We start from the raw sequence: 17,658 nt of genomic DNA on the forward strand, positions 1-17,658 counted from the left end.
AACACCAAAAATGATATACATCCAATACAAGAGCTTGCTCCATATGCGACAAAGCCAGATTGGCCGTAAACATGAATATCTTTATTGGGTATATGACAGTAACATTTATTACATTACCATAGTTATATTACTCTTTTTTTATGATGAGGTGTAAAACGGAAAGCCAGCAGTGTTTAATGAATGAAAGAAACACTCCAGACAGAGCGGATTCATTGTGTTATGTGTATTACAGAGTAAGGGATGATACAAAATAGCGATTCTCACTTTAACGTTCTTTAAATCTCTGTGTCAGGGACAATAATAATACAGAGTATTAGTTTTGTCTGGAGTCTTACTTCACTAAACATTGTCGGCTTATAGTATATATGATGATGGCACATATATTGGTTGTAGGACTTGAACAATGATCTCCATAAAGCGAAATGATTTTTCATTTCAAGCAAAATATTTTTTATGCAATATTCGGATTAATTAAAGCAATATAGTTAGCAAATTAAAGAAATGTTGCCTATATTTAAAAATGGATCTCACAAAGTGGGAGCTTCACATTATAATCATTCATTAGGCATAAGCCTTAAAAGGGGTTGGCTGCTTTATTTTTTTTTTTTACTAATAAATGTATTTGTAGCTTGTACTAATATAAAAGTATTAGGGTGGTTATCACACTGCGTTCCTCTCCCTGTTCAGCGGTCCTGTCACTGCTTCCGTCCGAACCCCCTGCAAAACAGGATTCAGACATATGCCCCACTGACTATAATAGAGCAGATGGAGTCATCGTGTGCTCTGTCTTGAACCATTGTAAGGGGTTGACACTTACTAGAGGCGGACACGCAGACGCAGTCTACTATATCTGGGTGTCCGCCTTCAACAGCCATATACCCCCGAAAATGGTGCATGATAGAGCACATGGTGACTCCGTCTGCACCATTATAGTCAGTTGCCCATCAGCGCATATGTCTGAATCCTGTTTTGCAGGAGGTTCGGAAGGAAGCCCCAACAGGACCACTGAACGGGTTGAGGAAAGTAGTGTGAAAGCATCCTTACAGATTCTCCTCCAGCACTTAAAAGCGCAGCCTTCACCACAGGCTGCACTGCTCTCCTGTTCTAAAAATGGCTGCTGAAGGTGAGATGAGTGACCAAAGCAGCCCGCAGCCTCCTCCAATTAGAACCACTGTACATGGCAAAGCTGTTTTTTGATTGCAGAAGGATATTGGAGAGGTCTGGTCACATGCTCCTCTGTTGGCAGCCATTTTGAGAACAGGAGCACTGTGAAGCCTGTGAGAGATGTTTTACTAACAAGAGTTGATGGACTACACCCTGCAGATTGTAAAATATTTTATTGTGCTCATTTTGCTGACAACAGATGGAAAGTAAATTTATATCAATTAAAGGGATAAGAAAGCAAGCAAATCTGGACAATTATGTGTAGCTAATGTAAGCAGGTATCCTGGCGTATTTCTACATAAGATATAATGAAGATACAGTATACACCAGCCATATTCTGTAACGTTACAGCTCAATCATATAATACAAGGGTTTAGACAATTCTGGGGATAAGTGAATGTTGCATCTTCCAAGCTGACAAAATTAGGAATTTCTTACATGACGACCAGGATTAGGTTCTTCAAAAAGTCAGCACAGTACGGATACTAGAAAGAAAATACATTGGTTAAAGACATTGAATTGCAAATTATTAATATCCAATTTTTTTCCTCGCAAGCATCACGACATGATATATCCTGTCTATAAATATTAACACAGCCATGAAGAAATGCTCCTGCAGCTGGGATTATAGTTAATTGTTTGAGAAAAATGTAAACAATCTAATTTATAACTGTTTTGAGAAAATCTTAGAGATTTAGAATTTAAAGAGGTTATCCCACGAACAAAGTTTATTTTAATCAATAAATGTAGGAATAATAATTTCCACAATTGGATGCGATTAAAAAAAATGTTCCTCTGTTACGATAATCTTATAAATGTGCCCCTGGTATGCACTGTGTAATGGCTGTGTCTGACTGTACAGTGACATGGTCTGATCATACCACATCTCCTTGTTAACGGAACAAGGAAAATAGTATACAGGTAGCATATAATTCTTACTTTGAGGTAAAACATTTTTATTTCAAAAGGCAGGAAATGTTTTACCTCACAAAAATAATCAGCTGTTAGCCCATGCTATAATGAATGTATACTCTCTTTTGCATCCTCCCCTGCCTAGCAGACCATGTCCCTGTACGGTCAGACACATCCATTACACAGTACATAGCAAGGACACATATATAAGATTATCTCAGCACAGGAACATTATTTTAAACGCATCCAGTTATGGAACTTACTATCATTCCACGATCTATTCAATAAAATCAACTTTAAAATCACCTTTATTCGTGGGAAAACCCCTTTAACTTTTAAGACTATAACAGATTTATTTCTTAATACATCTTTATACTAGTCCTGTTTTCTTACACACAGCTCTATATTCAGTTCATAGCCAAATATAAAATTCCAGCGCCTTGCAGACACCATGAAGTGTTATTGCAGGTGAATTTATATTGTTTATACTGTAACTGTATGCAGCTCATACTTGAGCAACTCTAAGGAAGGCTACAAGTACTGTGAACTTATTTTTTTCCATCATTGAGTCCAGTATGGAAAATTATGATTGTTTATAACTGACTTCATTATGGGATTTGTCTTTTTTGTTGTTCAAACATATGATAAATGTGGCCTCAAAGTAACTACCTTCCTACAGTGTTGTGTGCAAAATCCATACTTCATGTCTATGTAATTGGAGTAAGGTTTCTGTGTGCGCAAAATGAGTGGCTCTTCTGTAAGAATGTAAAAACATCTATGAATCCATAATGATATGTGAGTGTGGTCTGATGTTTTTCAAGGACCCATAGACTTTAATGGCCGAATGCTATCCAAAACCCGCGAAGGAAATGGTACATGCTGTGATTATTTTCCTTGGACCACGCGGTCATGTGACCTTCCCCATTGAGTAACATTGGTTCGAGTGTAATCCATGTTTTGCTGGATAGCACCAATAATATGGTCGTGTGTACGAACCCTATGAATGAGGGATTCTGGCACAGCAGCAATAGAGGAGTACGTCTTCTGTTTATCTTGCGCTCCTCACTTTCTGTTGTGATGCCTCTCTCTCATAGGCCAAGTTTCCCTAACCATGTTTTTGGCCCAACTGCTGTCCTTGAAAAAAAACTGACATCACATGGACAACACTAGGACCAATGTTATTCAATTAAGTGGTTCAGAGACTAAATCTGTCTGTGAAAAAATCACAGCATGCACTCATTTTTTTCATATGTCTGATGAGACTTGCCTGCTCAAGTCTAAAGGGTGCTTTACACGCTGCGACATCGCTAACGATATATCGTCGGGGTCACGTCATTAGTGACGCACATCTGGCGCCGTTAGCGACATCGCAGAGTGTGAGACCAAGAAGCGACAATCAACGATCGCAAAAGCGTCAAAAATCGTTGACACGTCGCTCCTTTTCATAATATCGTTACTGCTGAAGGTGCTATGTTGTTCGTCGTTCCTGCAGCATCACACATCGCTATGTGTGACACCGCAGGAACGACGAACATCTCCTTACCTGTGTCTACCGGCAATGAGGAAGGAAGGAGGTGGGCGGCATGTTCTGCCCACTCATCTCCGCCCCTCCTCTGCTATTGGGCGGCCGCTTAGTGACTCCGCAGTTACGTCGCTATGACGCCGAACACATCTCCTCCTTGAAGGAAGGATTGTTCGGCGGTCACAGCGACATCGCTGAAAAGGTGTGTGCATGTGACACTGCCGTAGCGATAATGTTCGCTACGGCAGCGATCACCAAATGTCGCACTAACGACGGGGGCAGGTGTTATTGCGCTCGACATCGCTAGCTATCGCTAGCGATGTCGCACCGTGTAAAGCACCCTTTAGGGTGTGCCCCCCGAAAAAAATCAGATACCATACAGACCAACATATGGCATCCAATTTTTACAGATACATTGCAGTTCTTTACATAGAAAACTGAATTTGGTCTTGTCAATTTTAAGAACTGCTGATAAATAAAACATATTCTATATAAGTTGTATAATGATGACAATTGAGATGAAAATTGCCCCTTTTTACATTGCCATGAAGGGGGTACTTGATCTGCAACAATGTTTAAGTAAGTGGTACATATCAAGATAACATCCACATGAATGCCATAACCCAAGTTTCCTCAGAAAAACATGCCTATGGCATCACATCGCCTTTGCCAATTTTCCTTCTTCCCAGAGTGTATCCTGGTGCCATCTCTTATCAGGCAAGTGATGCATCCAACTGTCCACATGATATAAAAGCAAACATGATTGGTCAGACCATGCCAACTTCTTCCATTGCTTCATCGTCAAGTTCTGATTCTCATGTTCCCATCGTAGGGGCTTTTGTAAGTGGACAGAGGCGGAAAGGAGACTGCCTTAGAATTTTGGATTTTGTTCTGAATTCAGATATCTTTCTTTCATAGCCTGGGTGAACTTTCAGCAATTTGTGCTAGAGTTACCCTTCTATAGGACAAGATGATACGAGAAAGCCTTTCCTCCCTATGTAAATAAATAATCCTGAAATACTCATGACCTTGTCAACTCCCTGACATTCTTTGAACCACTTTTGGTATATTATACTTACTGCATTTCAAAAATATCCCAAAAGACATGATATTTTGAAGACGCTGTGATTAATTTGTTTATTTATGACACTATGGGCATTGTAAAATTTGTTCCAATTATTGTAACGCCTGCGTGGAACCACCGACTCAGACTGGCTGTAACGGACAGGCTAGAGGAATGCCGCTCACAAAGCAGGACCCCGAGAGCCCTGAAACCCTTTAACCCCTATACAGGGATTCTGAATTACACAGGGCCCCAGAGATCACTACCTGTGGTAGGCTGCAGTCCAATGGGAGTAGTAGTCAGGCAAAGTTAAACCAGGAAATGCAGAACAGGGACAAAATCAGGCAGGCAATGATATACTCAGAAAACCAGGCAGAGTCCAAATCCAAATCGGGTAATGAAGTACAGGCAGTAGGGTAGCCAGACAACAGGCAGAAATCAAAACACAGGAATCACAGTGCAGAACAGAGCGGGACAGGAACCAAAAACCAGGAATGCAGAACTATCTCTGGCAGTGACCAGCAGACAGGAGGGGGAATTAGAAGGGTGTGGTGTCTTCCCATTGGCTGTAGCTGAATGGTGGTAACTTCAGCTGGAAGACACACACCACCTACAGTCAGCCATTGGTACTGTAGGTCCCAGGGAAACCCAGCCCAGTGGATGAGTGGAGCCTGAGTCCACCCGAGCTACTGGCACTGACTCCTCTCCTATCACCACCACAGTCCACAGCGGAAATTCGGTGGTGCCTGGTGATCGAAGCAGAAGTCGCAGGAGCGGATTCTGATGGTGATGTGACAATTATCCTGCTTCCAACACACCGACTTTAACAACTGGCTGTTCACTTGCTGTGCAATATATCTTATCCCTTGACAGGTGCCATTATTACAAGATAATAAATGGTATTGACTTCACCTGTCAGTGGTTTTCATGTTATGGGTAATACATTTGTGTATATAGCTTTGAAGAAATGAAGTATACCTCTCTCCTTTGCGCAGAAGTTCAAATGCTTCATTGATCTTATCAAATGGCAATTTGTGTGTTATCAGCCCTTCAAACTCAAATCTCTTATTGATGTAATCATTCACAATTTTTGGTACATCATCTTTACTCTTCCAACCTGTTCAAACAAACAATAGATTTTATCAAGTAAAAAATTCCCGGTACTATTTACATTGCTCTTTAAATCACTCATATAGTCACTCATATAGTAACAGTTACTTAGTTGCGAACGGTCATAACCTTGGATACCTAAGCTACTGCAATGCCCTGCACATGAGGTAAGAGGTATAGCTAATCAGGAGAACTATACCACATTTTTAATTGAAGATATTTCCTAAAATTATTATTACACTGCTACATATTGTGATAGGAGCTTGGTAATGGGAGTACCCCTTTAACCCCTTCACAACCTTGGATATATATATATATATATATATATATATATAACGGCGAACCCGCTGTAATGCCCACACATGTCTGCTGATCCGATCTGCAGACAAGTGCGGCTAACAAGTGCGGATGGATCAGAGATCCACCCGCGCCTGTTTACCACTTAGATTGTGCTATCAAAATCTGACAGCGAGACTTAAATGGCCGTGGAGAGGATTGCGCTGTTCCCTGCCACAATCGAAGGCCCCGTTAAGTGAATACGGGATGCCAAAGTGTAGCGTGGGATCAGGTGATGGCCCCAGATGCTAGCATAACATATTTCCTGGGAGAGCCGATAGAGTGCCGGTACTCAGAGGAACGCTGCATTTCTGCTTATCAGAGCGATGCTGCTCTGGTCAACAGAAATGCACAAGCAATCAGACTGTGCAGTGATAAAATTCCCTAGGGGAACTAGTAAAATCAATTAAAAAAAAGTAAAAATAAAAAAGTTGTAAAAACTATGAAAAAATTAAAAAACCTAAAAGTTCAAATCCCCCCTCTGCCTCATTAAAATAAAACGATACAAAAAAATACACATATTTGGTATCGCCACGTTCAGAAATGCCCGATCTATCAAAATATAAAATCAATTAATCTGATCAGTACAGAGCATGGCGAGAAAAAAAATTCCAAACGCCAAAATTTGTTTTTTAAAATGCAATAACAGGCAATCAAAACATTACATTTGCCGAAAATGGTATAATTAAAAACGCCAGCTCAAGATGCAAAAAATAAGCTGTCGTTAAGCCCCAGATCCTGAAAAATGAGAATGCTATGGGTCTCAGAAAATGACAGCTATTTTTTTTTTGGACAAACGTTTGATTTTTTTAAACCACTTAAATGTAAAACTATACATATTCCGTATCTACAAACTTGTACCGACTTGAGGCATAATACTTATGTTACTTTTACCACATAGTGAACAGGGTGAATAAAAGACCCCCAAAACAATCGTGCAATTACATTTTTTTGCAATTTCACCGCACATGGAATTTTTTTCCCGTTTTCCAGTACACTATTTGGTAAACCTAATGAATTTAATCAAAACAGAACTCCTCCCGCAAAAAGCAAGCCCTCGTATGCCAAAATTGACAGAAAAATAAAAATGTTATGGCTGTAGAAAGTGAAGGGGTTAAGCAATTGTAAATATGAGAAAAAATATGATGACCAAATATTGGTAGTTTCAGGTTCACTTGACCATACATAAGAAACTTTAGATGACATAAAATAATCTACATACACTGAAGATCAAAATTAGAGAACAACACACAATTTCCTAATTGTTAAAGTCATTGTGTAGTCCTATGTGATTATATCCTAATATGAGTAAACTAGCGGTATTTTAAGCTTATTTCATACATTGAATTTATTCTAAAACCCATAATAAAAATGTAAATGAGATAAATCTCAATGCACACTGATCAAAATTAGAGAACACTTTCAGATACCTGCAATTTATTGGTGTTAAGCCTGCTTTACACCTTGCAATTAAGCATATGATATCGTATGTGATCGTACCCGCCCCCATCGTATGTGCGGCACGTTCAATTTGTTGAACGTGTCGCACAAACGAATAACACCCCGTCACACGTACTTACCCGTCTATACGACCTCGATGTGGGCTGCGTACATCCACTTCCTGGAGTGGAAGGGACATTCGGCGTCACATCGACATCACGCGGCAGCCGGCCAATAGAAGCGGAGGGGTGGAGATGAGCAGGACGTTAACATCCCGCCCACCTCCTTCCTTCCGCATTGCCGGCGGGAGCCGCAGGACGTAGGTAAGATCTGTTCATCGTTCAAGGGGTGTTACACAGTCCGATGTGTGCTACCGCGGGTACGATGAACAACCTGACGTTCAATTTTTAGGAAATGAATGACGTGCATGCGTTGAACGTTTTACCATTCAATCGCAATCGCACATAGATGTTACATGCTACAATGTAACTTACGATGCCAGATGTGCGACACTTACGACGTGACCCCGCCGACACATTGTAAGATATATTGTAGCGTGTAAATTGCCCTTTCATCTGGCACCTGGTGCTAATTTCCTTAACTATCTGACAAACCCTATTTCACTGGAAGCCTAACATTACAGTTTGCACTTACTTTGCAAAATTGGTGTGCTGTTCCAAAGTGACTGAAACCCTCCGGCAGTAGGTTGTCCAAATGAAGGCCAAAGGGGGTGACCCTATAAGCCATAGCATGAGAAGTTGCTCATTAAAAGTCTGTGATTTCGAGAATATTGCATCTTTACAACATCACAAACTCAAGTCCTCCAAGAAGGCTGGTCACCCTCAAAAGACAAATGCAAGAGAGGATGGGATAATGCAGAGAATCACCATGGGCAATTGTTTCAACACTGCAGCTGGAATTGCTTACCAGTTCAGCACTGAACAGGGTAAGGATCTGTCTCGTCATACAGTGTCACTACGTTCAAGAGCATTTTGACTGAAAACCCACTCTGCAGTGACCACACCTCTCATTAGGAGAAAGAAGAAAAGTGGACCAAAATCACACCAGAGCAGTGTGAGAGACTAGTGATGTCCTGTGGCCGCAGATGTGCTGAAGTCATTCACAGCGATGGCCTGTACATATCCTACTGATTGGTGATTGTTATTACCTTCAGAAAAATTATAATCTTTCTCTGTGCTACAGTGGTTGCTGTTCTCTAATTATGATTATCACGTTTTGAGCAAAATAAAAGTTTTATGTTGATAAACTTTGGATCTTTTGTAAAACACTGTTCCAGTGGCATGGTGTACCCCTTACAAAAAAAAACCTTCAAATGTTGATCAATGTAGATTACATTATTCCTGTAAAAATCAATTGATCATACATTGTTCTCTAATTTTGATCTCCAGTGTATATAGAAATGGGATGCAATGTACTCTATATGTACATTCTGGTGAACAGGCAGGTGTAGAATCTGTTATTGAATTTTAAAAATACCTAAACTTATGGAAACGCTGGCGACCAAACATAGACCTGATATACAATACAAATAAATATATTAACCTATGGCACAGTCTTTAAAAGGGTTTTGCCATCTCCAAGATGTAGTAGGTGTAATAATAATAATACTAGAAAATACCTCATATTAGAAATGTAGTATAGTTCTTCTGAAAAGCGATGTCACTTACCTCATGTGCAGGGCATGAAAGTAGCTTATGTATCCAAGGTGATAACCATGCATATAAGAATGGATAGTTGCTAGTGGTTGTAACCATGAATACATAAGCTATTGCCATGCCTGCACATGAGGTAAGGGATACAGCTTATCAGGAAAACTATACTACTTTTATATTTGAAGGTATTGGCTAATCTTCTTATTATTACGCCTACTACAGATTGAGATATAATCTTGGAGATGGGAATAACCCTTTAAAGACCAGTCATAATACATGAGCTTAGAAATTATAATTGTTCTATATAATGCATTACCTCCAAAAAAAGCTCCGGTCAGTTGTCGCCCAGTTAGAAGACACAAAGGGTCAAATGCCAAGGTAGCATTTGAAGGAGCTAAACCTACAATCACAGTTTTTCCACAGCCAAAGTGACTGGATAAAAGAGCAGATTTCTATTTGGAAAAAAATATAAGAAATGAAAGAAATATGGCTTCTATAATTACTGTGCAGGTAATATTAGTCTGAGATCCAAATTTTCAAGGAAAGGTGGCACACATTTAGCATCTCATGAATTGTCATTATATTATTAACGTACCATGACTCCAGTGTTTCCAATGACCTCAAAGGCATAGTCAACTCCATCATCAGTCTTTTCTGCCAGCACTTCCTGGATAGGGCGGTCAAAATCTTTGGGGTTGATACATTCGGTGGCTCCGCACTCTAAGGCTTTTGCAAATTTATCACTGTTTAAATCAACGGCGATAATTTTGGAAGCTCCGGCCACTTTACATCCAATAACCACCGACAAGCCGACTCCTCCCAAACCAAACACTGCACAGCTAGAGCCGGGTTTAACCTGTAATAAGCAAAATAACCTCAGTGGTCAACTTGGCACAGGCGCATTGAACGTTAGGACATGACACTCATGACTTTGACTTCGCGTGTGTGTATTGTAGGTTGGGACACAACTTGGTGAATCCAGTATCTTCTTGTCTAGAGCAAACACACTTCCAGACATGAGTTATAGTCAATTTAGGATTTTTATTTGGTCATTAAATTAATGTTTATTTAACTGAGACTACACCACAGGACAGAGTAAATTTTAGTGATAATAAACCTGGGGTTCACTTATACCCTAGTTGAGGAGCTGTCCATTTCTTTATTCATACATATGGTTATTTATGGTGTTTTTGCTACTCTATCTTTGAGTGTGCCTCAATGTTGTCCAATTTGCTATTTTATTTACTAGTCTCAGGTCACCATCTTGGATGACTTTCTGTTTCTCAAATTTAAATAAAACATCCTACAACAGCATTGTTATAACACCCAATGCACAACTAGAATCCCCAGAATGTCCTCTTCTTTACGTCCACATTGGGGTTGGAGCTCGGCAGCGCTTCAACAACATTTCTATGAAATACTTCTCATCAGACAGAGTGGAGTGGAGAAGAATTAGTTTGAAAACATATCATAATGGAATTCAACAAAAGTTGAAGCTGAAGAAGAGACTGAACTCCAAAGAACAGACTGATTGCAGTAGGAAGTGAGTGGTCAGAGTATGGGTCATGAAACACAATAGAAGACAGTAAGAAAGCACCATATCAGTATTCACAGTGAGTGTAATTCATTTGTAAAACAAAACGCTTCTTTAATTTATAGAACTAAATTATTAGAACTTACCTTGGCAGTATTCACTGCAGAGCCATATCCGGTGGAGAATCCACAGCCAATCAGGCAGACCTTCTCCAATGGTGCATCCTGGTGTATCTTTGCAACAGCAATATCATCTACCACTGTGTACTCAGTAAAGGTGCTGGTAGTGATGAAGTTGTAAACTGGTTTCCCCTTACAGGTAAATCTGGTAGTGTTGTCCTGTAGAACTCCTTTATATTTCCCAAGACTGTTTAAGACATGGAGAACAATTTGTATCTATCTAGAAACTGTTAGCACCCATCAACTAAATTTGGTGTTGAAGGTTCTAGAGAATTAGACACTTTGAGACCTAGAAGTCATTAAAAAGATAGTTCACTACTCTGCAATAGTGGCCACATCTCTGTAAAACTAATAGGGAAGGCTTTTATTAAATACCTTGATCAGCCAATTCTGCCTGTGAGTGGCGCTATCGCGGTCCACTCATTCCCATAAAGTGACCCCCGGGGCTCCTTGAGCTTTAGGATTCAGTGATGCCAAGTCAATTTCCAGTTGACCTGATATCACCGTGGCTGGCCCCAGTCTTCCTGAGTGACTGGGCAGTGGGCAGTATTTAACCACTCATTACAACCCAGCATTGCTCTTGCTTGTGGCGCTCTGCAGTGAAGGACAGCACACGCGTAATGCTGCACTGTGGCGCTGAACTGTGATTATCAGTGAAATTCTGCCCACAGCCCAGTCACCCAGGAAGATTGGGACCTGCCTCGGTGATGTCAGGTCAACTGGAAGTTGATGTGATATCACCGGATCCCAGAGGTCACTGAGCCCGAGGGTCACTTCATGGGGATGAGCAGTCTGCAATGGCGCCACTCACAGGCAGGATTGATTGAGCAAGGTATTTAAAAAGCAGCCTTCCCTATCAGTTTTACAGCAATGTGGCCATTACTGCAGAGTACTGAACCACCTCTTTAAAGTACCACTCAAAGATTTTTTTTTTTTGTCTCAGCACTGGAGTGCAGGTTTAAATGTAAGTCCCTTGTCCCCATTCTTATATTCACACTTTACTGGCTTTATTATTTTTTGGTGCTGTTTCGGTCCCGTGGCACCATCTTGTGCCCATACCTTCTGACTGGCTGGAAGTCAGAAGTTATGTCATAAGCTCCAAGTGCATCTTTACGAGAGCTAGAATGATGCCACAACAAGACTCTCATAGAGTTGTGATCTACTGCATGCTAAACGAAACACTGGAGCTGCAGGCAAGTCACAAATCACAGGAGACTGACCGGAGCAATGGTGGAAACAGATGAAGACGGTGGCAGGTGAGAATAAGACTGGGGGCAGGAATTTACATTTAAAGAATCATGCCAGTGTTTTTTTAATTGCTTTAAACCCTTGACCCCCCCAAATTCAACCTCTAACTGCAAACTGAACACTATTCTATTGTGTGTAATCTAAACACAATTTTGACTTTCATTCACAATTAGTTCTGAGCTTTAAAATATTGGGCCATTAATTAATCCTCATGGGAATCAACTTAAATTCTTCATTACCCTCCCTCCCCTCCTCCATGGGCCATTTATAATTCTGGCTTCTTTTTTTAACTAATGGGCTCAAGGATTTCCTAAGTCAACAGGGCCAGTGTGCATCTGATGTCTACACCCTTGGGGGTGTTATGTTGGCAATTTATAAATACTTACTCATTTTTGGAGCAAAAATTACTGTCTGGATTAACACAACATCTGCATTTTCCACACTGAGGCATAAACAATGGGATGACTTTGTCTCCTGTATGAAAGAACATGTAAGTATGAATGTATTAGTAAAGGGATTGTCTGATGTCACCCCAAAAATTCAAAAGGTAGGGATGATCATAAAGTGCTAAAGAAAAAATACTGGCTTTACACCCCATTGCTACACTGCAAGCCTGTTTGTTGATCTCCTCTGGTACAGGAAGTGATGATGCTTTGTTCCTCAGTCCTGAGTGAACCTGTAATTGGATGCATCAGTCAGGTATCTGTAATGGACCGTCATCCAAGACACATACAGTGATGTCCAATATCAGACTCGTGACCACTACAGCTAATCACAGTTTTCAGTAGTCAATGTAGAACAGCACATCATCACTTCCTGTCTTGGAGGAGGTAGGGTTAGGGTTAGAGTTGGTACTCCATAGCTTTTCAAATTGTTTTCATAACCACTCTTACCCATTGAGAAATAAAGAAAATTGTCAACCCCTTAAATTTTCTGTTTAGTAGAGAAAATTAATTTTGCATGTGCACTCAAGTGGACTAATATTTTGATATTATTGGTGAACTGTTAAAAGATAATTGTCATTTGATTCATACTGCCCAAAGCACAGGCAGCATTAATCAGACACTATTGGAGATGCGTGTTTTTCACTCTCAAAGGCTGTGGCATTTCAGAGAAAACATATTTCGAAAAGCCGGTCCGAGACTATGTATTTCGTCTGAGTAGTCCGATGCAGGTCACCGGTGGCTTTTCCCCTTTTACTGATAAGTCTCTTTGTGTTAGTTTAGGTAGATGCAGAGCAGCCTCCGGCTCATAGCCTATAACAGCTCAACAGCTCATTTGCATACAGTATATATATATATATATATATATATATATACACACACATATATGTATATATATATATATATGTGTGTGTATTTATAGATGGCTTAGGAGAAATGAGCTTATTGACAGATTCCCTTTAAATAACAAGACTTACCAGGTTGCAGATCTGTTACTCCTTCACCAACACTTTCTACAATCCCCGCAGCTTCATGGCCCAGTATTATGGGGAATTTTACATCCAAAGAACCACTTAGAACATGATCATCGGAACGACAAACTCCAGTTGCCACAATCTGCAGGAATACAGAAGATTTTACTCTGAACTCTTTCGAATTCAGAAACTAGAGCTAAACAGAGCAAATTTCATGGTTAGGATCAAAGCAGAAAGACTGGCTACATTCTCCAGATTCACATTCTGCTATTTCATGAGAACATTTATTTATCAGTTAGTAAATTATTTTCTAATAATATCTTCAGTGATTGGCAAAGTTCCATAAAAATTCATGATCTATCTACAAAAGCTGTTGACGTGAGAGTTAAGTCTGCTGTTATTAATTTTACTGTAAAATAAAGGGCTTAGATATTAATGTCCTATTCTTAGGATAGATCAAATTTAGTTTCATGGGAGTGCAATACCTGGCACCCCAATTAATCATATATTTTAGGTCTTACATTGGGTGAAAGTAAACAGTACACAGAGCTCGATAACATATATCTCTATGATGTGCAGTGGATACTGCAACTAAAATCACATTCAGGGCTCATTCACATGACCGTGCCGTTTGTCTTGGTCAGTTCCTGTTTTTTTACTGACCCATGGACAGGACCATCTTTTCAATGTCTTTTGTGTAGGGTCAGATGGTACACGGTAGCACTTCCACATGCATCCGATCCTACAAAAAAACAGGCCGTATGTCCGTTCCGTTATTATGGAACATGTCCTATTCTTTTCCGTAATAACGGATCGGGACTCAATACAAGTCAATGGGCCCGCAAAATCCCTAAAAGCCACACAGAAGCACTTCCGTGTGACCTCCGTCGGGTGCCCGTGCAGTCTGTATCCCACTCCAGCCCCGTGGCTGCCCGCACTGCAGTGTGTCAGTGTCTGCCCGCACTGCAGTATCAGCAGCTTCTTACACTGCAGTGCGGGCAGCCGCGGGGATGATGAGTGCTGCTGTCAGGAGGTTAGATGAGATCATTATCTGCTGTGACGATCTCTTGTACTCCTGACGTCAGCGCTGTCACTGCCTTCTATGCCCACTGCATTGTCACGTCTCGCGGGCGGCCCAAGACTGTCACTTGCGGTGACGTCACGGGCTCCCGCGATACTGCTGAGAAACGCGGTGGGCAATGGAAGGTAGTGACAGCGCTGATGTCAGGAGTGCAGGAGATCGACACAGCAGGTAATGATCTCATCTAACCTCCTGACAGTAGCGCTCTTCATCCCCTGCAGTGACCTGGGCTCACCTATTGATGTTACCTCAGGTCACTGCACTACTCTTCCAGCAAATGGGAAACATTCTGTTCTTCATTGACTGGGACTGGGACAGTGACTATGGTATGGATCGTCGTGGGACCCCATTATTGGATTACGCCGGACCCAGATTTGAATGTTCTTTTCAATAAATTGGTGAAAGAGGGAATGTTTTGGGGAGTGTTTCTTCAAATAAAACTTTTTTTGTTGTCTATTTCTTTTTATTACTGACTGGGTTGGTGATGTCGGGTATCTGATAGACGCTTGACATCAGTAACCCCAGGGCCTGATGCCAGGTGACATTACACATCTGGCATCAACCCAATATATTACCCTGTTTGCCACCGCACCAGGGCAATGGGATAAGTTGGGGAAAAGCGCCAGGATTGGCACATCTAATGGATGCGCCACTTTTGGGGTGGCTGTAGCCTGCTATTTTTAGGCTGAGAGTGTCTAATATAAGTGGACCTCCCTAGTCTGAGAATACCAGACCACTGCTGTCTGCTTTACCTTGGCTGGTGATCCAATTTCGGGGGACCCCGTGTTTTTTGTTTAAAATTATTTATTTAATTTAAAATAATAGCGTGGGGTGTCCTCTGTTTTGGATTACCAGCCAAGGTGTAGCTGCCAGCTGTGGTTTGCAGGCTGCAGCCGTCTGCTTTACCCTAGCTGGCTACAAAAGATAGGGGGGACCTCACGTCGTTTTTTTTAATTTTTATTTAATTTTTGGCTAAATACAAGGCTAAGCACCCTTTAGTGCCACATGAAAGTCACTAAAGGGTGCTAGCTTAGAATATGCAGGTGGGTAGGACATTATATATGTCTTTCTCATCTATCTATCTATCTATCTATCCCTCTGTTCAGTCATTCATTCATCCCTCTATCTCTCTGACTCTCTAGCAATCTATCCATCTCTATATCTACTCATCTATTTATCTTTATTGCTGCTTCCGTTTTTTGCGGTCCGCCAAAAAAATGGAAGTCACACGGATGACACACGGACCGTATACGGAACGGATGTCACACGGATGCCACACAGAAGCCACACGGATGCATCCATGAAAAAAACGGACCATTTTTTTTGCAGCCCACAAAAACGGAACGGTCATGTGAATGTAGCCTCAACCTGCAAATGGCTGATTGGAGAGAGTTCCATGTGTCAGACCCCTACCAACCTGACATTGATGACTTATCCTAAGGTAAGGTTATCAATATGTAAGTCCTGCATCTTTCCTATAAAGAAAGCTTGCCACCTCCAGAAATGCTGGATACCTGCAGATATAGTGGTAATCTGCAGGCAAATAGCTTTTAAATGCTGCCTGACCATCTTACTGGAGCAGCAGCTAGAGGGGGAAAATAAAGTTGAATTCTCTCTGCAGCTGCTCGCTTCCAGTCATGCAGGCGGTGCAGTGGCCTATGAAAGTCACTATTCGCTTTACAGTGATTGACAACTTGCTCTGCAGACTGTGTGTGCACAGCCGGCTGACAATTGATGTCCTTGGAAGCGATTACAATGCGATTACTATGTCATGAGCAATGACAGTAACAATTTTCTGCACCACAGCAATGACTTGAAACAAGCAGCTGAAGGGAGAATGTAAATTAATTTTTTCCCTGTAGCCTCTGCTTCCAGGAACAAAGATAATCATATTCCCTTTAAAGTATCCTAATGTTTCTATTGATGCATTAAAAATGTGCTAACAAATGTACTTTTGTTAAACAGCACAGTCACTTGTTAAAGGTGTTGCTTATGACCCACAGCTCAGCAGCTGCTCTACATTCATTTGGAAAAAAATAATGTAAGTACTCTTAGAGCAGTGTTTCTCAACTCCAGTCCTCAAGAGCCACCAACAAATCATGTTTTTAGGTTTTCCTTAATCAAGTGTTCAGGATTTCCTTAAAGTTGCACAGGTGATGGAATTATTCTTGAGAACTGGAGTTGAGAAACACTGTCTTAGGGGCCCTTTGAACACTACGACATCGCAAGCCGATGCTGCGATGCCGAGCGCATTAGTCCCCGCCCCCATCGCAGCTGCGATATCTTGTCATAGCTGCTGTAGCGAATATTATCACTACGGCAGCTTCACATGCACTTACCTGCCCTGCGATGTCGCTCTGGCCGGCGACCCGCCTCCTTCCTAAGGGGGCGGGTCATGTGGCGACATCACACGGCAGGTGGCCAATAGAAGCGGAGGGGCGGAGATGAGAGGGACGTAAACATCCCGCCCACCTCTTTCCTTCCGCATTGCAGACTGTATGCAGGTAGGAGATGTTCCTCGCTCCTGCGACTTCATACACAGCGATGTGTGCTGCCGCAGGAACGAGGAACAACATCGTACCGTCGCTGCAGCCAAAATAATGAAAATGACCAACACTACACCGATCATACGATACCGACGCTTTTGAGCTCGGTAACCGTAGTTAAAACGATTTACACACTATGATGTCGAGAGCGACGCCGGAAGTGCGTCACTTTAGATTTGACCCCACCGACATCGAACCTGCGATGTCGTAGTGTGCAAAGGGCCCCTTAGATGTCTTGAACCTATGATTGTTTGATCACTCATACTATATCCTGCAATACTAGCCTGATGCTGTCTTTCACAGGAGTATGATAGCAGCTATGGGAGCCATCAGCAGGCCCTCTACTGCCATGGTAATGTATCATCTCCCCACAATGACATCTCAAGGGGGAGGTGGGTGGCTAATGTGAGTCAATGCATAAGTGCACAGGCAA

General features: G+C 41.4%; 1 protein-coding gene across 2 annotated transcripts in view; it reads right to left on the minus strand.

The window, feature by feature from the left end:
- Positions 1-59: 59 nt before the first annotated feature.
- LOC142311921 (alcohol dehydrogenase 1-like) overlaps positions 60-17,658 on the minus strand; it is a 53,801-nt gene continuing 36,202 nt past the window's right edge. For both annotated transcript variants that reach the window (XM_075350793.1, XM_075350785.1), the window contains exons 3-9: positions 13,602-13,740; positions 12,568-12,655; positions 10,901-11,120; positions 9,816-10,076; positions 9,537-9,672; positions 5,640-5,778; positions 60-1,649 (exon numbers count right to left, since the gene is read on the minus strand). In XM_075350793.1, the coding sequence (XP_075206908.1) occupies positions 1,625-1,649; positions 5,640-5,778; positions 9,537-9,672; positions 9,816-10,076; positions 10,901-11,120; positions 12,568-12,655; positions 13,602-13,740 (1,008 nt within the window). In that variant the 3' untranslated portion in view covers positions 60-1,624. The remainder of the gene's footprint in view (positions 1,650-5,639; positions 5,779-9,536; positions 9,673-9,815; positions 10,077-10,900; positions 11,121-12,567; positions 12,656-13,601; positions 13,741-17,658) is intronic.

The sequence above is a fragment of the Anomaloglossus baeobatrachus genome, chromosome 1, assembly GCF_048569485.1.
Source record: "Anomaloglossus baeobatrachus isolate aAnoBae1 chromosome 1, aAnoBae1.hap1, whole genome shotgun sequence".
Classification (NCBI taxonomy): Eukaryota; Metazoa; Chordata; class Amphibia; order Anura; family Aromobatidae; genus Anomaloglossus; species Anomaloglossus baeobatrachus.